Genomic DNA, 25,855 nt, shown 5'->3' on the forward strand with positions numbered 1-25,855 from the left:
CTGTGCCTCAAACTATTTTTGTGTCATCTGCAATGTTGGCTACAGTACATTCACTTCCTTCCTCTTAGTTATTGATATACATTGTAAACTGTTGTGGCCCCAGCATCGACCCCCACGGAACCCAACTGGTTACAGGTTACCAATCTGAGAAGGAACCCCTCACTCGCCATTTCCTGCCGGTTAACCAACTTTCTATCCATGCAAATACACTACCGTCAACACATAGGTTCTTAACCTTTTGTGAGTTAATTTGTCGAACACCTTATTGAAGTTTAATTTCAATCCAATCTGGTTGAGACTTCCTTAAAAACTTAAATTAGTCAAACATAGTTCCCCTTTCATTAAACCATGCTGACTCTGAAAATAGAACATTACAGCACAGTACAGGCCCTGCAGCCCTCGATGCTGTGCCAACCTGTCATACCAATCTGAAGCCCATCTAACCTACACTAGTCCATGTACGCTCATATGCTTGACCAATGACGACTTAAACGTACCTAAAGTTGGCGAATCTACTACCATTGCAGGCAAAGCGTTCCATTCCCTTACTACTCTCCGAGTAAAGAAACTACATCTGACATCTGTCCTGTATCTTTCACCCTTCAATTTAAAGCTATGCCCCCTCGTGCTCGCCGTCACCATCCTAGGAAAAAGGCTCTCCCTATCCACCCTATCTAACCCTCTGATTATTTTATATGTCTCAATTAAGTCACCTCTCAACCTTCTTCTCTCTAATGAGAACAACCTCAAGTCCCTCAGCCTTTCCTCGTAAGACCTTCCCTCCATACCAGGCAACATCCTAGTAAATCTCCTCTGCACCCTTTCCAAAGCTTCCACATCCTTCTTATAATGCGGTGACCAGAACTGTACACAATACTCCAAGTGCGGCTGCACCAGAGTTTTGTACAGCTTCACCATAACCTCTTGGTTACAGAACTCGATCCCACTATTAATAAAATCTAAAACACTGTATGCCGCCTGAACAGCCCTGTCAACCTGGGTGGCAACTTTCATGTGTACATGGACACTGAGATCTCTCTGCTCATCTACACTACTAAGAATCTTAGCATTAGCCCTGTACTTTGCCTTCCGGTTACTCCTACCAAAGTGCATCACATCACACTTGTCCACATTAAACTCCATTTGCCACCTCTCAGCCCAGCTCTGCAGCTTATCTATGTCTCTTTGCAACCTACGGCATCCTTCGTCACTATCCACAACTCCACCGATCTTAGTGTCGTCTGCAAATTTACTAACCCATCCTTCTACGCCCTCATCCAGGTCATTTATGAAAATGACAAACAGCAGTGGACTCAACACCGACCCTTGCGGTACACCACTAGCAACTGGACTCCAGGATGAACATTTACCATCAACTACCACCCTGTCTTCTATCAGCAAGCCAATTTCCGATCCAAACTGCTATATCTCCCACAATTCCATTCCTCCGCATTTTGCACAACAGCCTACTGTTGGGAACCTTACCGAACGCCTTGCTGAAATCCATATACACCACATCAACCGGTTTACTCTCATCTACCTGTTTGGTCACCGTCTCAAAGAACTCAATAAGGTTTGTGAGGCACGACCTACGCTTCACAAAACCGTGCTGACTATCCCTAATCAATTTATTCTTTTCTAGATGATTATAAATCCTATCCCTTATAACCTTTTCCAACACTTTACCAACAACTGAGGTAGGGCTCACTGGTCTATAGTTACCAGGGTTGTCTCTACTCCCCTTCTTGAACAGGCGAACCACATTTGCTATCCTCCAGTCGTCTGGCACTATTCCTGTAGACAATGACGAGTTAAAGATCAATGCCAAAGGCTCAGCAATCTCTTCCCTAGCTTCCCAGAGGATCCTAGGATAAATCCCATCCGGCCTAGGGGACTTATCTATCTTCACACTCTGTAGGATTTCTAATACCTCTTCCTTATGAACCTCAATCCCACCTAGTCTAGTAGCCTGTATCTCAGTATTCTGCTCGACAATATTGTCGTTTTCTAGAGTGAATGCTGTCGAAAAATATTCATTTAGTGCTTCCTCTGTCTGCTCTGACGCCACACACAACTTCCCACTATCCTTGATTAGCCCTAATCTTACTCTCGTCATTCTTTTATTCCTTAAATACCTATAGAAAGCCTTAGAGTTTACCCTGATCCTATCCACCAACTGCTTGATTAAATTGTGATTTTCCAAATGTTCTAGTATTATTTCTTCAATAAACCATTCCACTACTTTTCCAACATTAGATGTTAGGCTAATCGGCCTATGGTTACCTGTCTTTTGTCTCCCTCCCTTTTTGATCAGGATATCACACTGGCACTTTTCCAATCCTCTGGTACTTCTCCAGAATCTAAGGACTTTTGTCATGTTTCAACCAATGCTTTCACTATCTGTAGCTAATAAAACGTGAGGCTGGATGAACACAGCAGGCCAAGCAGCATCTCAGGAGCACAAAAGCTGACGTTTCGGGCCTAGACCCTTCATCAGAGAGGGGGATGGGGAGAGGGAACTGGAATAAATAGGGAGAGAGGGGGAGGCGGACCGAAGATGGAGAGAAAAGAAGATAGATGGAGAGAATATAGGTGGGGAGGTAGGGAGGGGATAGGTCAGTCCAGGGAAGACGGACAGGTCAAGGAGGTGGGATGAGGTTAGTAGGTAGATGGGGGTGCGGCTTGGGGTGGGAGGAAGGGATGGGTGAGAGGAAGGACCGGTTAGGGAGGCAGAGACAGGTTGGACTGGTTTTGGGATGCAGTGGGTGGGGGGGGTAAGAGCTGGGCTGGTTGTGTGGTGCAGTGGGGGGAGGGGACGAACTGGGCTGGTTTAGGGATGCAGTAGGAGAAGGGGAGATTTTGAAACCGGTGAAGTCCACATTGATACCATATGGCTGCAGGGTTCCCAGGCGGAATATGAGTTGCTGTTCCTGCAACCTTCGGGTGGCATCATTGTGGCACTGCAGGAGGCCCATGATGGACATGTCATCTAGAGAATGGGAGGGGGAGTGGAAATGGTTTGCGACTGGGAGGTGCAGTAGTTGGTTGCTTTGCAGAACACCTCCGCTCAGTTGCCCGAAATGTCAGCTTTTGTGCTCCTGAGATGCTGCTTGGCCTGCTGTGTTCATCCAGCCTCACATTTTATTATCTTGGAATTCTCCAGCATCTGCAGTTCCCATTATCTCTGACACTATCTGTAGCTACCTCTTTTCGGATTCTATGCAAGCCCTCAGGGTCACAGGACTTATCTGCCTTTATCCCCATTTGTCTGTCTAATACTACTACTTTAATGTGATGATTGCGCTTAAGTCTTCCCTATTATTCTTAACATTATTGGGATGTTCAAATATATACTATATTCCACTAAATGTGCCAAAACAGCTCACGTTATCTTGAGCACAGTTATGGTATTGTGGGTACCAAGCCTGAGGCCGAGGTCCTATTGCACTGTGAGTTGCTGCTGTCATACTTGAACATCAGCACTCCATACAGTCGAATGGTGGATTGTCACTGTTTTACATTGAACTGACTTTAAGATAAGGAGGAGTTTGAGCCCCAAGATAAGCTTTTACTTTTATGGCAGGGTGGTATCTCACTGAAATTTACAGAATACTGAGAGCTCTGGATACACTGGATGTAGAGAAGATGTTTCCACGAGTAGAGGGGACTAGGACCTGAGAGAGAGCTTCAGAGAAAAGGGACGACTCTTTAGAACTGAGTTGAGGAAGAATTTCTTCAGCCAGAGGGTATTAATCTATGGAACGCACTGCTGCAGAGGGCTGTGGAGGCCAAGTCACAGCGCATTAAGACAGAGATAGATTGATTCCCTTACTATTCAAGAACCTAAGGTCATAGGAAGGCGGCAGAATAGGATTGAGAAGACTCAATAGGCTGAATGACCTAATCCAGCTTCTATACTGAACCGGACTTGCTAAGCTAAGGGAATGACAGTGTTGTATTCTAAAACTTGGCTAACCACAAGAAAGTTGAATGTTAAAAAAATTAGAAGCATCAAATAAAAAAAGCAAATCGGGTGGGTTTCACTGTGGGTAAACTGCAACTGTGACTCTGCTATGTCTCAATATTTTGGCCAGCAGGCACAGCTTCATGGTTGCCCTGTTCTGGACCAGACCAGACTCCCTCAAAACATTTTATTTAAGAAGGTAGACTAGACGCTAACTTATTTTTTATTTTAAAGGTAACTGCAAAGTGTCTCAGATGCAATACCAACGCTCAAACTACTTGACATTAAGCAAAACACAATTTATTTAAACACTTGCGTTAAAACACAACCAAAGAAAAAGAAATTTAGAATAACTTAACAGATTAGTATCTATTACTGATAAACTGTTTTTATCCTATAAACACAAGCCTTGGCAAAAAGGAAAGTTCAGACACGGATTTTCACATGCAGTTCTCTAATCCAGGAAGGAAAAACACATTAAGAGAAGATTCAGGAAGTGTAGCAGCTAGGAGGCATTCATTGAAGCTTCCAACTCTTTTGACAACGCAAGAGCTTCTGATGTTACTGAAAAATTCAAAACCCAGAAATCTGGAGCTGAGAGCGCTGGCCAGACTCATTCAGGCCCCCCAAGCTGTTTACTTAAGAGGTCTTGAAGCTAGTTCTGCATCTCTGCCTTACAACCTCTCTTTAAAAAGGACATAATAACGTCTTAAAGTGATAGGATCATCACAGCCCAAACACTTCAGCAATTTCTAGATTTTACAAATTTACTTCAAATGCTTAAAGAGTTACTGTATAACTTTGAGTAGATAGGAGGGTTGAAGGGAAAGTGTGAAGAAAGTTCACAAAAGAATTAATTTCAATATCCAGTACTTACATTTCTCCTCCCTTTAAGGAAATGACCATCTTATCATAGGACACAAAGGCAGCTTGAGCACAGTCCAACATAATCTTCACGCCATCTTGAATCCCTGTGAGACACACACACACACTGGATCTAATCCTTAATTCACCACTGACATGCTATGGATTGTGATGTCTTACGTGCCCCAATCACAAAATCAATATCCACCACCATTCCAATCATTAGTTTATTATAATCTTGGAATGATTAATTCACTACATACCCTGTTCACTCTACAGCAATCCCAGATGTTATGAAAATAGATTCTGATTTGGTCAGAGCAGCCGAATGGAAGAGGCACCCCAAAATGTTTTGTAGTTACTGAAGTATTTGTAAATTGTAGCTACTCTTGCAACGTAGGATACTCAATCAATAATTTGTACACAGCCAGGATCCATAAGTAGCAATATGATCTAGTCGTGTGTTTTAGATAATTGATGTGTTATCTCTAGACGGATCGAAGCCAACACACTCCTGGCAAGCCTGCAACCTTGTGCCCCTACATAAATCTTAAGTCATTCAAAATTCCACTGTCTATTCTCCAAGCAGCACTATATTTGCTTCTATTCTAGCAATGTAATTTTAGAACTTTCATCCTCGTTTTCAAATGCTTCCATGACCTTGGCCCCAATTTCTCTGCAACCCCCTCCAGCCTCGGTTGTCTGTGCTCTTCCAATTCTGGCCTTGGCACATTCCCAATTTTGAGCACCACAGCACTGGTAACCATCCCTTCAGCAACTCTGACCCTACATTGTGGAACTGCCTCCCCAAATCACTCTCCACCTTGAAGACACTACTTAAAACTAAATTTTTTGACCAACAATTTCACTGCTTGTCCTTATAGAGCTCAACTTCAAGCTTTGCTTGATAATGCTCTTGAATTATCTTGGACACATTATTATACAAACGCAAGTACTATTCTTTAGTGATGGTAGCCAAGGTATTAGTATTCCTCAGAATGTAGGGGCAACCTCCCTGTTATTTTTCCCCAAAAAGTATCATGTGGATCTTCTACACCATCCTGGACCCCAATTTAGCATCTCATCAGGTAAGTGGTATCTCCAACTGTGCAATGTTGGGAACGTCAGCATACTTACTCCGCAGCAGACTTCAACCCACACACCAACTCAGAGATAGACACCATAACTAAGAGCAATATGTTCGGAGTTAATAAAGACATTGTCAATAATCTCATCAATCATCATTTTCACTTTAAACTGTGTCGCACTGCAGATTGTTAACGTTTTGTTCTCCCATCTGCCACAATCCTGTCCATTAGAAGCCCTTTTAGCTTTGTCTACTCAAAATCACACATTTTGTTCACAACTCCAATCCTTATTGGAGTATAACAGCAGTCCAGGTGGATTAGTAATGGTTAATGTGGGATTACAGGAGTTGAGAAGTGGGGTAGATTGGGCTGGGATGCTATTCGGAGGATCGGTGCAGACTCAATGGGCCGATTGGCTCTATCTGCACTGTAGGGATTCTGGGATTCTATGATTCTACATACAGGGCAAATGTATAAGGAGAATATTCCAGAAAGTGCGGAATAGACACATTCCAACCAATAACAAAAATTCTAAGGGACAGGCCCATCATCCGTGGATCACTAACAAAGTTAAAGATAGTATCAAACTCAAAGACATAGTTGATAGATAACAGGTCAGAAACTTTAGTCAGAATGCAAAAAAAAAGTATACTAAAAGATTATTGAGGAGGGAAAAATTAAAGTATGGGAGAAAATGAATCAAAATATTAAAAGATAGGAAATGTTTTAATGTACATAATATATATAAAATATATACGCAAATATAAAAAAGTTTAAAAAGTAAACGTGTTCTGAAGAATCCTACTGGAGCCGAAACATTTTTACTGTTTCTTTCTACGCACTGTACTGCCAGGCCTGTTGAATTTCTCCAAAATTCTCAATTTTGCCTTTAAAAAATTAACTGTTAGTCCTTAAAAAAAGGTGAGTCTGGGTAATTAGTAATGGAGAATAATGAGAGGACAGACAAAGAGATATGTTGAGTTGGTCTTCACTGGAGACAATACAAGTAACATCCGGGATTTGGTTGTAAATCAGGAATTGAAAGGGAAAGAGGAATTTGAGAAAATTATATTTACCGGGGAAGTAGTACTGAGTAAATTGTTAAAACTGCAAGTTCACAAGTGTATTTTAAAAGGAGTAGTTAGCGAGATTGTTGATGCATTGGTTTTAATTGTCCAAATATCAATAGATCCAGAGAAGACTCCTTTAGATTGAAAAATTGTTAAAGTAAGTCCTTTATTCAAAAAGGAAGGAAACAGCATGTAGAAGACTACAGGCCAATTAGATTCATATATGTCATAGGAAAATGTTAGAAGCTACTAGTAAAAATGTTGTAACAGGGCACTCGAATAAGATCAAGGTACTCAGGCAAAGCCAACATGGTTTTGTCAAAGCGAAATCATGCTGAATTAATTTATTGGCACTCCTTGAAGAAGCAACTTGTAGATAAAGGAGAACCAGTGAATGTACTGCATTTACATTTACAGAATGCATTTGATAAGGTCACAGGTCAAAAGGCAGAATATTTGAATACTCTGAAATTTTAAAATAGATTCCTTATTTGTCATCATAGTCCCAGAGGGTCACAGGGCTACCAACTCATTAGACAGATACAACTGGTGATGGTTTAACCCGAGGGCCACCACACCTCGGGGCAAAGCAGAAGTCAAGGTGGTACCCTTCATAGTAACCGCAGTCAGTATTGGAATAGATCCCATGCTATTGACTTCACTCTGCATGTCAAACTAGCCATCCAGCTGACCACAGATTCTTGATTACTAAAGGGATGAAAGATTATTGGGGATATGCAGGAATGTAGACTTTATGTTAAAGTTAGATCGGCCACAATCTTATTCATTGGTGGGGCAGACTCAAAGTGCCAAGTGAACCACTCTTGATCCTTGCTTGTATGTTCTTATGAAGCATGCTGGAAAAACACATTTATGGGCAGTGGGGGATAATAGACTATGCTCCACTGGAATGTACAGGCTTTCATCCTGGTAAAATATTCTGTCTATATCTTATTGGCATCATGTATGGTTCCAGTGGATAGCATTTGTGCCTCAAAGTCACACTCAGATTTTTGCCCAAAAGCTGCAGATGACATTTCAGTGCAATATTGAGTGCTCATTTTCAGATGGGCATTAAACTAAGGTGTGGTCTTGGCCCCTCAGGTGGATGCAAAATTGAAGTAGCCCAACCTTCACAGAATTTTGAGGTATAAAGGTACTGTTCAGTCATTCAGACATTAAAGGTGAATGAAGGAAAGTCATTGCATTTTTACATTCAATAGCATTACCATTACAGAACCCCCAACTATCAAAATCCCACAGGTTATCACTGACCAGAAACTGTGCTGGACTGTCTCTAACATTACTATGACTACACAAGCAGGTCAGAAGCTAAAAATCATGCAGTGAGCATCTCATCTTGACTCTACAAAGCCTGTCTTTTTTCTTATTCATTCATGGGATGTGTGGATTGCTGTTTTGAGCAAGCATTTAAAGCCTCCCCCAGTTGCCCTTGAGAAGTCACAGTGAGCTGCCTCCTTGAGCTGCTGCAGTCCGTGTGAGTAGATAAACCCACAATACTGTTAGGGAAGAATTTCCAGAATTTTGACCCAATGACACTGAAGGAACTGTGATATACCAGGATGGTGTGCGCTTGGAGAGGAATTTGCAAGTGGTGGTGTTCCCATGTATCTGCTGCCCTTGTCCTTCTAGATGATCGTAAGCATGGGTTGGAAGGTACAGTGTAAGGAGCCTTAATTAATTTCTATGGTGCTTTTTGTAAACTGTGCATTATACCCAAGTAGTGGAGGGAGCGGATGGTTGTGGATTGCTGTGTCACGGATGGTGTGGAGATGCACTCAATGAGGCAAGGGTAGGAATAAGGTATGATTTCGAGCATGACTAGATAGGGTTGTTGCATGACTAGTTCAGGAGCCAGGTCTCTCAATTTTGGCACCAGTAAGGGAGACTTTGCAAGGTCAACTTGGTTGCATTTACCATTGTGATTATGAGCACCTTGGTCAATAACCAGTTTCATCCTTTGTTTTCAGGTTTTAGAGTGATTTCAAAGCCATTTCAGAAGACAGCTAAGAGGCAACCAAATTAGAGTCTGATGTAGGTCAGACTAGCAAAGGATGGTAGGTTCCTTCTCTATAGGTCATTAGATGGGCTTTTCGAACAAATGACAATGGCGTCATGGTTATCATTAGACTTTTAATTCCACACATATTTTTGTAATGACTTGCCTTGGAATTGTTTGCCTTAAGGGAATTTGAACCCATCAATGGAATATTATCTAGTCCCTGGATTACTAACCCAGCGATAATACCACAGGACCACTGCTTTCTACGTAAGGGCCAAGTCAGGAGTCTGATGCAATACTCTCCGTTTCCCTGTTTGAGTGCAACTCCAACAACAGTTAGGAAGTTCAACACCATCTGAAACAAAGCAGCCTGTTAGACTGACACCTCTCCCAACACGTACAACATCCACTTCCTTCACCACCGATGCACAGGAGCAGCAAACTGAATTGTCTACAAGATGTACTGCAAGTAGGCATCACTTTCCAATTCCTTAAGCTATACATTTAGAAGGACAAGGTCAGGAGACGCACTGGAACACCGTCACCATCTGCAAATTCCCATGCAAGCTACACACCATCCTGGCTTAAAAAAACTGTATCACATCCCTTCGGTGTTACCGGAACAGTGCCCTGAAACTCCCTAACAGGGCAACCCAAACCTAAAGACTGCGGTCACTCAAGACGACACCTCACTGCAATTCTCAAAAGCTACTGCTACTGCCAGTGACACGCACGTCCTATGAACAAGTTTTAAAAAGTGCATTATTGCATGAGTCAGCATATGGTTTGACCGCAAACAACTTATCGGGCTGGAAGAAAACCACCAAGTTTCAGATTGTCAACTTACGAAGCGGGAAAGACGTTGTTCCATTTGTCAGACTATTCAGGGACACTCCATAAGGTGGGACACTCTGGTTGAGGTACAGCAACGAGTTTACAGCAAAGATGACCACACCACCTGCAAAAATGGAGTCAATCCACATCAAACTGAAAAAGAACAACGCCATACAGTAAATATCATCTAAAGATTTACAAAGTATTGCTACAAACTGGAAAACAGAGCTAAAGAATTGCACAGGTTTTCCTGTAATGGAGTAATTCACCCCAGGCAATACAGTTTATTTTCTGTCAGCAGGATGCCGGGAATATGCAAAAACTCATCATTTGTTTCACCTTGCCATATGATGCAGCCCTGACTGACAGATGTTCTATTCTCATTTTCCGATTAATTAAGAAGTGCAGAAGGTCCAGGATCATTCCACTTGGAAGGCTGGGGTCTAACACCGAACATCAAAACGCTGCCCGACCGCAACTCCCCTCACCCCGCCAACCATCCCCCATGCCCCTGCACCGCCTGACCACCACCATCAGCACCACCCCCATCCCCCGCCCCAAATTATTACTTATGAAGCCTTTCATTTGCTAACCTATGGGTTTTGGTACTGCCAGCGCCTGGGTGCAGTCGAATGGTAGGTTGCTCAGTGACCAAATGACAGGATGGACCTTCTGCATGATATTTAAGGAAATAGCAACAATGCTGCAGGTGTCCTGTCGCACTGCTACACGACTAGAAACAAAAACAGGAAAAATGTACAATCAGGAACATACTCCTCACGCCAAACTTAAACATTTCAACATGAGATATGAGAAACAGGGGAAAAAAAAACCATTTTAGTAAAATACAAAATGTCTAACAAATTTTAAAAAGCAGAAGTGAAAATGCTTAAAATGAATGGGAAAAAAAGCTCAGTTTTAGATCTGTGCCCTCAATCAGAATGGCTGGAAGTTTTGAAACAGATCATACATCTAAAATATTAGCTCCATTTTTCTTCCCACAAGGATTTCCTGATGTGCTGAAATTTTCCAGCATTTTCTCATCTTATTACCCACAACTGCATTCCTAGATACTGAGAAATTAACTGGGAAAGGCTCTGGTTCAATCTTTGATCTCAACTGGCGCAGGAGAATTGGCCTGAATGGCCTCCTTCCGTGCTATTGCAATTACGTGATTCTACAACTAGTCCCATTACTTTACGCTGTGGTAGTGCCCGTACCCTAGGCCAGAAAGACCTGGTTGAAGTCTCACCTGCCCGGAAGGTATGTCGTAACAGACATACTCAGACAACGGGGACCTGTGACGATTAAGTGACCACTAAAAGAAACATTTTAAGACAGTGCCTTTAATGCGTTGATAACAACACCGGGCACCGAGCCACACTAGGAGATATCCATCAGGTGAGCAGCTGTTACGAGCAAGAAGGGGGGGGGGGGGGGGGGGGGGAGGGGGGAGAAGAGTCCAGGCAACTGAAGGCATGGAGACCAACAGCAGAGCCTAGAGCAATTAAAGTGAGGATGTACAAGAAGCCAGAGTTGGAGATATTTTGGATGGTAGTGGAATAGAAGGCCACGTTCTGATTTTAAAACATAAATGAAACCATTAAAATGAAGCCAATGCAGCTTAGGTGAAGATGACATTACGTCGAGGTTGTACAGGATGTTGGTGAGGAGTACTGTGTCTAGTTCTGGCTCCCTGTTAGAGGAAGGATATTACTAAATCAGAGGGGCTTTGGAAGAGTATTACTAGGATGTTTTCGGGAATGGAGGGTTTGCGTTATGGAGAGAGGATGGATTGGCTGAGACCTTTTATCCACTGCCGCGTAGGAGGCTGACAGGTGACCTTATGGAGGTTTATGAAATAATGAGTTGTATAAATAAGATGAACGATAGGTGTCTTTCCCTAGAGTGAGCAATTTCAATACTAAGGGGCATATTTTTAAGGTGAGAGGAGAAAGATTTGAGAGAGATATGAAGGACTTTTTTAAAAACACAGCATGGTTTGTGTGTGGAATAAACTTCCAAAGGATTTACAAAACATTTAGATAAGAACATGAATAAGAAATGTTGGGAGGGATATAGGCCAAGTGCAGGCAGGTAGGATTAGGTTAGTCTGGAATTATGGTCGACATGGACTGTTTAGACTGAAGGGTCTGTTTCCATGCTTTATGGGTCTATGAAAGATCTTGTCATGTCAGTCCTCTGTTATTTCAATGCTGACAGACTGTACACTACTGCAGAAAGTTGCAGTGTGGAGGGATGTGGTGGGTCTTTGTGCTCGAATCACTAATTTCTCTCATTACAAGTGCAGTGGTTAATAGGGAAAGCAAATGGAATATTGGCATTTATTTCACAAAGAATGGAACATAGAGAAATGGAAATCATACTAAAACTGTACATATCAATAGTTAGATCACAGCTGGAATACCATAAACAGTTTTACCTTTCCTTTCCCAAGGAAAGAAACTGGCACTGGAGGCAGCCCACAGAATGCTCACTGGTCTGAACCAGCTTATGAAGGGACTGTCTTATGAAAACAGGTTGAATAGATTCAATTTGTACTTCTTGGAGATTCGAAGAATAAAAGGCAACTTTATTGGAACAAAGAAGATTCTTAGGGGACTTAACATGATTGATACTAAGAGGTTGTTTCACCTTGCGGGAGAGTTTAGGGCTGGAGGCTATTGTCCCAGAGCAAGGGTCAGCTGCTTAAGACCGAGACAAAAGGAAATTTCTTTCGAGGTTAGTGAATCTGTGGAGTTCTTCACCCAGGATATGGTAGAGGCTGAATCATAAAATATATTCAAGGCCGAGAGAGACAGAGTAAGTGAATCAACAGTGGGAAGGAAAAGGCAGGAAAGTGGATTTTGTCGAATAGTGGAACAAATTCTATGGGCCAAATGGCACAGCATTTTTTTGGCTTTGATGCAATTATATATCATTGATCCTGGTTATAATGATTTTCTTTCAAGTTGAATTTTATGTAATTAATACTATTCCAGCATGGATGCAGCAACTAGGAATTTAATCTTTCCTGTCTATAGGTTTTGTGCTAGTCATCAGTATTATTGATTAGACTGGACAAGATGCTGATGCAGCTACCTGCTATGTAACAGCATTCATTATCAATGTTTTGCTGTTGGAATTTAGTCGACATGTGAAATTCAGTTGCCTCAGATATAAAGTAAAACAAGTACCGACGATCTAACCTCTTGAAAGGGCAGCCGTGTCAAGTCTGTATTTTGAAGCACACAAAATCCTGGAGTTTGCAGGGAATGATTTCCCTGGATAAGATTTTGCAAACATCAAAATTAGCTATTCATTAGTTATTGCCCTATATCAGAACTGAGGAAGGGTCAGTCGACCCGAAACATTAACTCTGATTTCTCTCCATAAGTGCTGTCAGACTTGAACTTTTCCAGCAATTTCTGTTTTTGTTTCTGATATACCGCATCCTCAGTTCTTTCGGCTTTTATTTAGGTGGAAAAATTATCCACTCTACAATCAAAAAGCGCATTGGTTAGACCACATCTACGCTAGTGTGTACTGCTCTGGGCTCCTCAGTTTAAGAGAGACATACCTGCAATGGAGGCAGTTTAGAGAAAGTTAACTAAGATGATTAATGCGATGGATAGATTTGTCGTAGGTTGTGCCTAAGCTTCTTGAACTTTAGAAGAATGAGAGGTGATCTTATTGAAACATAAGATTCTGAGGGACGTTGACAGAGTGGATGCTGAGAAGGTGTTTACTCTTCATGTAGGAGAGTTTCAAAATAACAGTCTCCTTTTAAAGTTTGAGATTAAAGGACTACCTTTTTCAAAGGTCATCAATTCTCAGAATTCACTATTCTCCTGCCTCCAACACAAGCCCTCCTCTTGGACACTACCGTAAGACCTCCTATCCTCCATCGACCTCTTCATCTCCACCTGCCATTGTGACATCAATCCCCTCAACCTCTCCACCCCTCTCACCGACTCCAATCTCTCCCCCATAGAACGCGCAGCCCTTCGCTCCCTCTGTTCCAACCCTAACCTCACTATAAAACCTGCGAGCAAGGTGGGGCGCAGTTGTGGTATGGCGCACTGACCTCTACAACACTACAGCCAGGTGCCAATTCTCTGACACCTCCTCCTACCAACCCCTTGATCATGGCTCCACCCCTGACCACCAAAACATCATCTCCCAAACCATCCATAACCTCATCACCTCAGGTGATTCCCATCCACACAGTCTCCAACCTCATTGTTCCCCAACCCCACACCGCCCATTTCTAAGTCCTTCCCAAAATCCATAAACCCCACTGCCCTGACTGACTTTGCCTGCTCCTGCCCCACCGAACTTATCTCCACGTAACTCAAATCCATTTTCTCTCCCCAGTCCAGGAACTCCACACCTATGCCCTCCACCAAAACTTCCGTTTCTCTGGTCTCAGCATGTCATCTTCACATGGACATCCAGAACCTATATACTTGCATTCCCCACACAGATGGCCTAAAAGCCCTCCACTTCTTCCTCTCCCACCGGCCCGACCATTCCCCCTCCACCGCCACCCTTATCCACTTGACCGAACTCGTCCTTACCCTCAACAACTTCTCCTTCAACTCTTCCCACTTGCTACAGAAAAAAAGGGGTGGCCATGGGTATCGACATGGGCCCAAGCTATGTCTGTCTCTTTGTGGGATACATGGAACAGTTCCTCTTCTGCAGTTACACTGGCCCCATTCCCCACCTCTTCCTTCATTACATCAATGACTGTATCAGCACCGCCTCGTGCTCCCACAAGGAGCTCAAACAGTTCATCCAGTTTACTAACACCTTCCACCCCAACCTTAAGTTCACTTAGACCCTCTCTGGTACCTCTCTCCCCTTCTTGGGCCTCTCTTTCCATCTCTGGTAACCACCTGGAAAGTGATATCTATTTCAAGCCCACCGACTCCCACCAAGAATGCACTACCTCTCACCTACCTTCCTGCAAGAACACTATCCCCTATTCCCAATTCCTTTGCCGCCACCACATCTGCTCCCAAGATGAGGTATTCTATTCCCCAACATCCCAGATGTCCTTATTTTTCAAGGACCTCAAGTGCCCCTCCACAGTGGTTGAAAACGCCCTCGACCACATCTCTCGCATTTCACGCACCTCAGCCCTCCCACTTCCTCCCCGCAATAACAACAAAAACGGAATTCCCCTTGTCCTCACATATCACCCTATCAACCTCTGGATCCAACGCATCATTCTCTGCCACTTCCGCCACCTGCAATCTAACCCCACAGCCAAGGATATACTTTCCTCCCCACCCTTATCTGCCTTCTGGAAGGACCGCTCTCTACGTGACTCCGTCGTCTGCCCCACACTCCCCACTAGCCCCACTACACCCCGGCACTTTTCCCTGCAACCGCAGGGAATGCTACTCCTGCCCCTACACCTCCCCCCTCACCCTCATCCCAGGCCCCAAGAAAACCTACTACATCAAACCGACATTCGCCTGCACATCTGCTAATGTGGTATATTGCATCCAGTGTTCCTGATGTGGCCTCCTCTACATCGGGGAAACCAAGTGGAGTCTTGGAGACCACTTTGTGGAACACCGATGCTCAGTTCATGACAAACGACAACATCTCTCAGTTGCAGAGATAACAGCCAACTCCCCCTCCCACTCCTTGGGCAACATGTCCATCCTGGGCCTCCTCCAGTGCCACAACGATGCCACATGAAGGCTGGAGGAACAGCATCTTATATTCCACTGGAGAACCCTGCAGCCCAATGGTCTCAGTGTGGATTTTACAAGCGTCAAAATCTCCCCACCCATGACGTCATCCCAAGAGCAGCCCATCTCGTCCTCATCTCCTTGATTTGTCCGCCTTTTCTCCCAACTATCCGGTCCTCCCACCTCACTGACCAATCCCCAACCCCACTTCCTACCTAGCCTCATCCTCACCTCCTTGACCTGTCCATCTTCTCTCCACCTATCTGCTCCTCTATCCATTTTCTATCATCGCCTCCCCTTCTATTTCTTTCAGAGCCCTCTTCCCTCCCCCATTTCTGAAGAAGAGTCCAGAACTAAAATGTCAGCCTTCCTGCTCCTCTAATGCAGTCTGACCTGCTGTGTTATCCAGCTCTACACCTTGTTATCTCAGCCTCCAGCATCGGCAGTTCTTCCAATGACCCCATTAACACATCATGCTGTGTTGGAAGAGCAGCCAACATAATCAAAGACCCCTCCAAACCTGGTTATATTCTCTTTCATCCCCCTTTATCTAGCAGAAGATACAAAAGTTTGAAAACACATACCAACAGATTCAAGAGCTGCTTATTCCCTACTGCTATCGGACTTATGAACAGATCTGTCATATTAGAGAGTTGATCTTTCTCTGCAGCTGCAACACTATATTCTGCATTCTGTTCTATTATTCATGTACTTATGTAAGGTATGATTTGTCTGGTTAGTATGCAAAACAATACTTTTCACTGTATCTCGGTTCATCTAACAATAATAAACAAATCAAAGTATGTACATACCCAGGCCAGGTCTGGTTAGGCTCAAAGAGGATGAGTAACGTGGGTTCATAATAGCCATACAGAAACTGCATGTCAATCACATTCAGCAATTTTTCATCCAGCTCTCGAACGTCAATGATATAACTCGGAAGGAAACTGGATTTCTGCCTGTGGGTGTAAGTGTTTACTGATAAGATGAAAACAGCAACAGCAGAATCTAACTTATTACTGCTGTTTAAAAAAACACACATTTATCCCTTAAATTAAAACTCAGCAAGGCATATTTTGACCAGCAGTCATCAGGATTTCAAAAACAGTTGCAGACTTCATGCAATATTTTGCTCCATAAATAAGCTGCTTTTGAGAATTATACTGCAATAGCATCCTATTCCACTGGCATCATGGTGCTGGCATGGTGAGCACTTAGGGCTCATTCCGGTGCTGTACCATTCCATGCTATGTTCTAGACTGATAACAGGGCTGTCTTAAGAGGCAAGGTTGAGTAGCCTGTACTCTTGGATTATAGAAGAATAAGAGGCAACCATATTGAAACATTTGAAGATTCTTAGAGGACTTAACAGGCTAGATACAGAAAGTTCATTTCCCTTTGTGGGAGAGTCTAGCTCCAGATGGCATAATCTCAGAATAAGGGGTTGCATATTTAAGACAAAGATAAGGAGGATTTTCAATTCTCAGAGGGTCATGAATGTGTGAAATTCATTACCACAGAATTCATTACTAGTGAGACTGGATCAATTCTACTGAGTAGATTGAAGGCCAAGGCAGACAGATTTTTCACCAGTAAGAGAATTAGGGTTAAGGCAAAAGGCAGGAAAATACTATTCAGGATGATCAGAATAGCCTTTATCTTATTGAACGGCACAGCAGACTAAAACTGAACAGATTACAATTCTCAAAAGCAGAATATTTATGCAGCAAAATGCTGCATGAAGTCTGCTACTGTTTTTGAAATCCTGATGACTGCCTTACAGTCTTACACAAAATTGGTTAATTAACAGCAAAGGCTAACTGCTGATCAGTATTTTTGCAATTAGAAGGCTGTTTCCAATGGGGTTCCTCAAGACACAGAGGTACAAGTATTCATTCAGCCTCTGAAGATTAGATCTTGCCAATTATCTACCTCAAAGCCACTTCCTTGCACTGTCCCCATATCTTGACGTTATCACTCTACAGAAACCTCTGTCTCAAACTTGCTTGTAGGTACAACCATTTTATGATATACTTTCATGACTTCGGCTAAAATGTAGGGGCATGCTCAAGAACTTTGCAGACAACACAAAAACTTGCCACATGATCGATAGCAAGGACAGAAGCTGTGCACTCCAGGAAGATACGAATGGCTTCACCAAATAGGCAAAAGACTGGTGAATACAATGCAATCTGGAGAAGAGCAATGTGGTTTATTAAGGCAGGTCCAGCCCGGCAAAAGTATATATAATTAACGGGAGAACACTAAAAAGGAACAGAGAAAGTGAAGAATATTTGTCGACAGTTCCTTAAGGTAGTATGGACAGCTCATAAGGTGATTAATAATTCGCATGGAATCTTTTCCTTTATACAGAAAAAATGTTGCCAAATTCTTACCAGACTATAGGGCTGCTCTCTTATTAGAGTGATGACTGGTGGTAAGGGTTTAACTGGAGGTTCACCTGGCCTCAGGGAAGGGGAGAGGTTGAGGAGGAGTGTCTTCCATGATAACCTCAGCTGGTATGAGAATTAAATCCACCCTGTTGGCATCATTCTGCATCACACAACAGCCAACTGAGGTAACCAATCCCCTTCGTATAGAACATACAGCAGGGTGGCATTGCTGAACCACTGAGTCATTCATTGGGCCAGACTGGAGTAGTGTGTGCAGTTCTAGTTATTATGGAGAGGATACAATTGCACTAAAGAGAGATAAGAGATTTGCGAGCATACTGCCAGGGTTGGAACGTTTCCGATTATGAGGAAACATGAAATAGGTTAAGGTTGTTCTCCTTGTGGGAGTGAATGCTAAGGGAATATTTGATTGAGATGTCAAAAATTACGAGGCACTTGGATAAAATGGACTGGAAGGGCCTACCTACCTTAGCAGAGAAGCCAGTGACAAGGGGCATAGAGTTAAAGTCATTGGTAGAAAGGTTAACGAGAAGATGAGAAAAACCTTTTCACTGAGAGGCTTGGTGGGGTCTGGAGCACTCTGCCTGAAAACAATATTAAAGGCAGAAACCTTCAATGCATGAGATGTATCTAGACAGGCACCTCAGGTGCCATAACCTGCAGGGCTACAGGTTAATTAGAGGAAAGTGGTATTAGGCCCAGTGATTTGCTTTTCACCTTGTACAGATGAGCTATGTGGCCTCTTTGCCATAAAATTTCTAAGAGTCCACAATTCAAATTTATGAACACTTACTCCCCTTTCCAACCTTTCCTTCTTTGAAATTTTTAAAAGCCAGGCTTGATATTTCTGAATCACTCCCCCTATCTGTGAACGCTGTCTAATCATGGAGAACTGCAGTTCAATTAAAGCAGTGCATTTAGTATCCTAAGATAGAGGTTTAGACTCCAAACTTTCATCTCTCAATAAATTTGGTTTTTCACTTCGGCCTTCCTTAAACTGTTGACTATTTGCTGCAGTGCATGTTTACTGCTACTGGTCAGCACCAAGGCAAACTGGCCGTTGTTCATTAACCAAACTTCTGCAGGAAATACTAGGTGGTATTGTGGTTAAACTATTGGACTAATAATCAGGAAGCACGCACTTCAGAAATGAGCTCAAATTTCACTGCAGCAGTCCAATACCAGAATATTTTAAAAACCCTTCTGGTTCAATCATGTCCTTACCAATAGACACTTGGTCATGCACGTGAGCACTACTGGAAGAAAAAAAACAGTGTGTCAAAGCTTTTCATCTTGCATGCATCAGGATATTTGAAGCATCTCAAGGTGAAGCAGAACAACATCTTTCTACAGTATAAAAGAGTGTTGACTGGTTGGCAAATGGACTGATTGTTAAAAAGGTTTTGCCAGGAAAAGTGTACTAGTTAGATGATAACTGACAGTTAATGTTCAAGCTTTCAGTTTGTCCTTACTGGTCAACTTTCACATGACTCCAAGCCTATGACGATACACTTAACTATTAACCATTCTCTGAAATGTTAATGTTGATCTCTCTCTGTGCACCTTCTCTGTGGATGTAACAATATTCTGCGCTCTGTTCCACTATCCTGATGCACTTCGAGTGGTATGACCCACCTGTATAGCACGCAAAACAATACTTTTCACAGTGTCTCTGTAAAATGTGACAATGAATCAAACTCAAACTCATTTGTAAAGACAGTGACTGTAAATAAGTACCTAAGTGGTGCAGGCTTTGGAAGTGAATATTTATCCTTAAGAATGAATAAATATAAAAACTGTCACATGAATCTGAATTTCATAAGTATTGGTAAAATCTCCACAGATAAGATGTCAATGACTTCTTGACAAATACAACCAAGACAGAGAAGAAACAAACAAAACTTGACAAAAAGAACTTTAAATATGCAATAATAAATATGTTTTCCCCTTCAATCATAACTTACCCTTCCCCCATAACGCCATCTTGTTCATCACTTAAGGTGTCCCTTCGGAAAGGCAGAACCACCAGCTGTGTTCCATAGATCAGCATCACTGCACAGCGTCCATCTGGGTCCACACGTACCAAAGGAATGTGAACATTTTGCACAAAACCATCCTGTCAAGAAAGAGAACAGGCAGAAGGGAAGGAAGTTATTTTAGAAATTCAATAGAAAATTCAGCAGAATCTTCTTTACCCTGTAAGTTAAAATTTGGAATTGGAGCCTTCTGCAATAGTTGGGTCAAATAGTATCAATAAAAAAGATATACTGAAAGAGTTACATTTAGTTGGCTGAGGGGAGGTTTCTTCCAAGTGTAAATAAAATCACAGGCTAGCTGGGCCAAAATGGTCCATTTCTACAATAAATATCTATTAACCTTAATTTTAAAAGCTCCAAGTGACTTCCAGACTCAACAGCTGTTGAGAGTGGAGAGAGTTCCAAATTTCCACCAACCTCTGAAGAAAAATGCCTTCTGACATCATCTTGAACTGTTTGATCGGTGATATTATGACCCCTTGTTTCAATTTCCCACAAGAAGAAATATCTCTATCTAGCCTCACGAATCTTTTTAATAATCTAAATGCCTCAGCTAGATTTTGCACACTAATTGTTTGCTTATTGGCATTCAAGTATTGAAATCAAAACTGAACTATTCCCCTCTCCTTTTCCAAAATGTCATGAGATGTGGAATTCCCTTCCATCTTCAATCTTTTCTCGTCCTGCCTGCCTAACTACTGGCCCTTATATTCAAATATCTCCCAAAACCCTTACTGGTATAATAAGCTTAGCCACTTTACTTTCTAAATCCAAAAGAGGAAGAAAAAAACGAAAATCTGTAACAAAAAAGAACACAATGGGATCAAACGCCTAAAGATCTCATTCTACTGCGTCACAAACACTTATATGACAAGCACTTGGATACTCATATAACTGAGATCCTACCTTCAGTTCAGGTTCCTCAAAGTAATGCAGTGAGAGTGTTTTCAGGTCATGGGTTCCAGGGTCATACTCAACCACAGACAGCTTAAAACAAAGCAAAGACAGTGGTAAAAAATAAACTCAGATCCTCCTGCTTCAGGACATCTTTAAATATTGTAGAAGACATAATCATCTACATGCCATATGAAGCTGTGTTCTGAAGGATATATGCACCGTTAACAATGTATGTTTCTGGGAGCTGTAGCAGCCACTTTGCAGCTCTGGATCCAAAGAACTTAATTTCCAATAGACTCCATTCATACATATCTTGAATCTTTGGTGCCTGACATAAAGTCTAAATCCAAACATAAATTGTTGCAAACGGTTCAAGCTGTTTCATGATTAATTGGTTTGCTGTTTAGAAAATACATGCTCACAAGAGAACGGCATCAACAACAGCACTTTGCTAACCTCAAGTCAAGATTTTCAATAAGAACCAAGCAATGGATAAGAAAAAAATTAGGCCTGAGGATGGCGCACGTATGGAATGAGTTGCCAGAGGGACTGTTGCAGGCTGGTACAATCACAAGATTTAAAAAGCATCTGGATGGGTATATGAATCAGAAGGGTTTACAGGATGTGGGCCAAATGCTAGCAAATGGGATTAGATTAATCTAGAATATCTGGTCAGCATGGACAAGTTGAACTGAAGGGTCTGTTTCCATGCTGTACAGCTCTATGACTATAAAATACTGAAGTATCAGAACTTGAGATAGCAAAGGAACAGGAGGAATTCATTCATTCATTCTCTGGAGTATGTTCCACCATTCCATTCAATCATGACTGATTTTTTACATTATGTCAATTCACCACCTTTGATTAAGACTACAAAATACGCTTATTCAACAAAAAACCACCAATCTCTGTCTTGGACATTTCAACTGATTGGCAGCACCCTTTGCGTGAGAAAAATAGCACTTCTCAAGGGTCTGAATGGTATTAATTATAAGATCATACTTCTTTCTTTTGGAACTCTGCAGGGAGAATAATTTCTATCCACCCTTGAGAATTATTTTAACATTTGAAATACCAGTTCACCCATCAACCTTCTAAACATGAAAACGCACACACACAACATACAAACATACATACATACCTACGTCGGCTTACCTTGGCATCCTTGAAGCTGAGGAGGAGTGCATCCCGCTTAGAACCTGCAAGCTGGACACTAGCTATGGACATGACATTTCCAAACAGTGAGAAAGATGCCATCTGCTCCAGCTTCTCTTTCCGGCCTTTAACCTCTACACAGGAGACAGACATTCAACGATGTAAACATAATTCTGACTTACGACAATTTTTCTTACCAACCTAAGATGAAGTATGTATCTCTCACTGTACGGTTTAACTATTTGCAGGCAAAGTCCTCGGAGCTGTCTTCATCAAATTTCTGACAAAACGCATGAACATTTTTAACACTGCACAAAAACTAAGTTGCTGGAAAAGCTCAGCAGGTCTGGCTTCTGAGGAAGGGTCACTGGACCTGAAAAATTAACCCTGTTAATTAATCCTTCACAGACACTGCCAGACCTGCTGAACTTTTCCAGCAACTTAGTTTTTGTTCCTGGTTTACAGCATCCGCAGTTCTTTTGGTTTTTATTTTTAACACTGCCCTAGTTTGAATTTCCAACCATAACTCGCTGGCAACGTAAAACATTTAAGAATATCAACTTTTTCAAGTTGAAGAATAAACAGAGATAAGAAAGATAGCAGCCCTTACAATAACTGACTTGTGCCATCCCACCACCCCACCGACCCAGGCCATATCAGTCAACACTGATGATGGGACTAGATTAATCTAGAATATCTGGTCTTTGGAGAGTCCAGCATCACCCCTCTTTAAACTGGCACGAGGTGACATTCTTCAAGTTTAAATGAGTCCCACCAAAGGCTTTCTGGAAATTCAGACAGATTATGACACTAGTTGTCCTTTGTCTAACTTGCTCATTATCTCGAAGAATACTAACAGATTTGTCAGGCATGACCTCTCCTTGATGAAGCCATGCTGACCCAGCCCTATTTTACCACGCACTTCCAAGTACTCCGTAATCTCAAACTTAATAATGAATTTTAAAAGTCTTACCAACAACCAAGACCAGGCTAACCAGCTGCTAGTTTTCTATCTTTTGGCTCCCTTCCTTCTTTGAACTAGGCAGTGCAGGGATACAGTTGCATTGAAAATCATGGAAAAATTTTAAGGGGCTAGTCGGGGAAGCATTAGAGCTTATTAAAGTCTCCAGGATAAGTAATAGACAGAGTATGGAAAAGATCAGGAATCTAACTTCAAGCACTGCAGACATGGGGACATTATGAGATGGGAACAGTCAACGCAGAATTGTACTTAAATGCACCCTGTATACTAAACAAGGTCAATGAGCTCATAGCACAGATACGAATGGGCAGATACAATGTTGTGGGCATCACAGAAAGATGGTTCCAAAGGAATTAGGGTTGGGGAGTAAGTATCCAAGGATGTGGGGACAGGCAGAAGACAGGCGGTGGTGGCCTCCCTTGTTAGCAGGAAATGAAATTAAATCGATAGCAGGAAGTGATATTGCCTCAGATGATATAGAATCTGTATGGGTAAAGTTGAGGAAAGGCAAAGGAAAAAAACCCTGCAGCAAGTTATCTCTGGGCCTTCTTGCAGTAGTCAGTATGTGTGGCAAAAGATAAATCAGGAGATCAAAAAGGCATGTAAGAAACTCATTAGTACAATAATCATAAGGGACTCCAATATGCACGTGGACTGGAAAAGTCAGGTTGGTAGTGGATCTCAAGAAAATGAATAAATAGGTACTGTTTATCAATGTTCACAATACCAGCAGCAGCACAGGAGTTTTAAAAAGGAGGTTAAAGTTTTAACCAGTAGATCCATAAGATGGTATCTCACAGCTGGTTACTTGTGATTCTCTTGTAATATACACTGGCTCTTGTAATTAAATGAACCTTGTCAAAATTTTCTGCAACTTAATTCCAACAGACAGGGAAATCAGGTACTTTGTTTTGATTAGATCACTATCTTCTGTGGATACCAGAGCAGTAGTGGGGCTTAAGAATCGGCAGTTTCTGAAATGGCACATAACAGAATATATTGTTACGATTGGGTAAAATTTGAAATTTTTGCTTTTTCCGGATTATTGCAAGACAAAAGTGTTTTGGCAAGGCATCTCTTTATACAGCAAGATTCAAGATCTGTACTAACAAGCAACTATTTATTCTCTTAACAATTGATCAGGGAGAAATATTAGCCAAGACAGCAGAAAGAAAAATTTTGCTTTTGTTTCTATATTGACCATGGGAACTTCTACAGAAAGTCAATTAAATGTTTCCACAAATAGTGCAGTGCCCTGTCAATACTAGATCTAGACTGGTTGATATTTGCTGGTTAAATCTTTGGAGTGTGATCTGAATCCATAATCTTCTGCCTCAGGAGTGCTACCCATTCATCTAGGGCTAGCACAAGAGTGATAATTGTTTTCTGGAACACCAGTCATTTCCTGAAGTGCTGAATAACTAGCAGCTGTTAAAATATCTGTATAAAAGAATGCAGCAGTACCTGAAGACTTATCTCCTTTCACAGAGCTCTGCAAGTATAAAAGAAAGAAACAGTATTAATCCCCAAATCAGAAGCCATATACTCCAATTTGAAGAATAACTAAAACAAAAATACTGGAAATAATCAATGGGTGTGAAAATATCTATGCAGAGAGAAAAACAGTGTTTCAAATCAATTACTTCTTACTTAGATGGGACCATTTAAGATTGATGTTCATTGGGAGAAAACAATTCCAATTCATAATTTCTATTTCCCTGAAACAATCCCAGCTCTAAGTATTGAAAACTTCATCTTGACATTCCAGTACAGCTACACTGGTACGTACCAAACAATGTAGAAAATTTCCCAGCTATGTCCTTTACATTAAAAAAAAACAAATTCAGAGTGGCCAAATCACTCAGTAAAGTGATGGAATGAGTCATTAGCAATGCTATCAAGCAGCACTGGATTACACAGCGACAGCTCACTAATATCCTTGAGGGAAGAATAGCTGCCTTTCTTACCTAGCCTTACCCAACGTGTAACTTGAGACCACAAGAATGTGGCTGCCTTGATTGAACTAGATTCCACCAGGACAGATCCAACAGAGGTAGACAGTCAGAACAGCACTGCCCTGGGAGATCGTCAACATGGATTCTGGACACCATGAAGTCCTACAGCATCAGGTCAAACATATGCAAAGAATCCTTCTGCTGATTACCACAAACCTTGCTCCCTTAGCTAATGAAACAAATCTTGCTCTGAGTTTTGTTCAGCACAGAGAAGCATGGAGGGTAGTAAGGATACAGAATACATTCTGGGCGGGGAATTTCAATGTCCACCAAGAGTGATTTGGCAGCAGCACCACTAATCAAGCTCCAGAGGACATGGCTAATGGACTGGGTTTGCAGCAGGTGGTGAGGGAAGTCAGAAGGAAAAACGCATCTGAACTCATCCTCACCAATCGGCCTGCTGCAGATACATCTGTCCACGAAGGAGCGACCACCATTTAGTCTATGTGGAGACAAAGTCCCACCTTCATCTTAATAGTAACATACATCAAGTTGCGCGGCACTACCATCGTGCTAAATGGGAAAGACTTTGAACAGATCTAGCAACTCAAAACTGGACATCCACGAGTACTGTGGGCTATGAACAGCAGTGGAATCAAACTCCAACACAATGTCAAACCTCAAGGACCGGTGTACCCCCGCTCCACTAATCATCAAGCCAGGAGATTTACCCTGATTCAATGAAGACTTAAAGAGGGCATGCCAGGACAAATATTGTTTAAATGAAGAAAAGCTACAGAAAGCTGCAACACAATGGGACTTCAATGTACTTTTACATGAACACAGAAAGCTAGTACACAAGTGC

General features: G+C 42.0%; 1 protein-coding gene across 1 annotated transcript in view; it reads right to left on the reverse strand.

Moving 5' to 3' along the window:
- Positions 1 to 25,855, reverse strand: part of cpsf1 (cleavage and polyadenylation specific factor 1) — a 149,464-nt gene that overhangs the window by 112,762 nt on the left and 10,847 nt on the right. The window contains exons 3-10 of the mRNA XM_059640568.1: positions 24,500 to 24,527; positions 22,054 to 22,187; positions 20,908 to 20,988; positions 19,930 to 20,081; positions 16,364 to 16,510; positions 10,437 to 10,576; positions 9,857 to 9,967; positions 4,842 to 4,935 (exon numbers count right to left, since the gene is read on the reverse strand). Coding sequence (XP_059496551.1) covers positions 4,842 to 4,935; positions 9,857 to 9,967; positions 10,437 to 10,576; positions 16,364 to 16,510; positions 19,930 to 20,081; positions 20,908 to 20,988; positions 22,054 to 22,187; positions 24,500 to 24,527 — 887 coding nt within the window. The remainder of the gene's footprint in view (positions 1 to 4,841; positions 4,936 to 9,856; positions 9,968 to 10,436; positions 10,577 to 16,363; positions 16,511 to 19,929; positions 20,082 to 20,907; positions 20,989 to 22,053; positions 22,188 to 24,499; positions 24,528 to 25,855) is intronic.

This window comes from Stegostoma tigrinum, chromosome 2 (assembly GCF_030684315.1).
Source record: "Stegostoma tigrinum isolate sSteTig4 chromosome 2, sSteTig4.hap1, whole genome shotgun sequence".
In the NCBI taxonomy this organism is placed as follows: domain Eukaryota; kingdom Metazoa; phylum Chordata; class Chondrichthyes; order Orectolobiformes; family Stegostomatidae; genus Stegostoma; species Stegostoma tigrinum.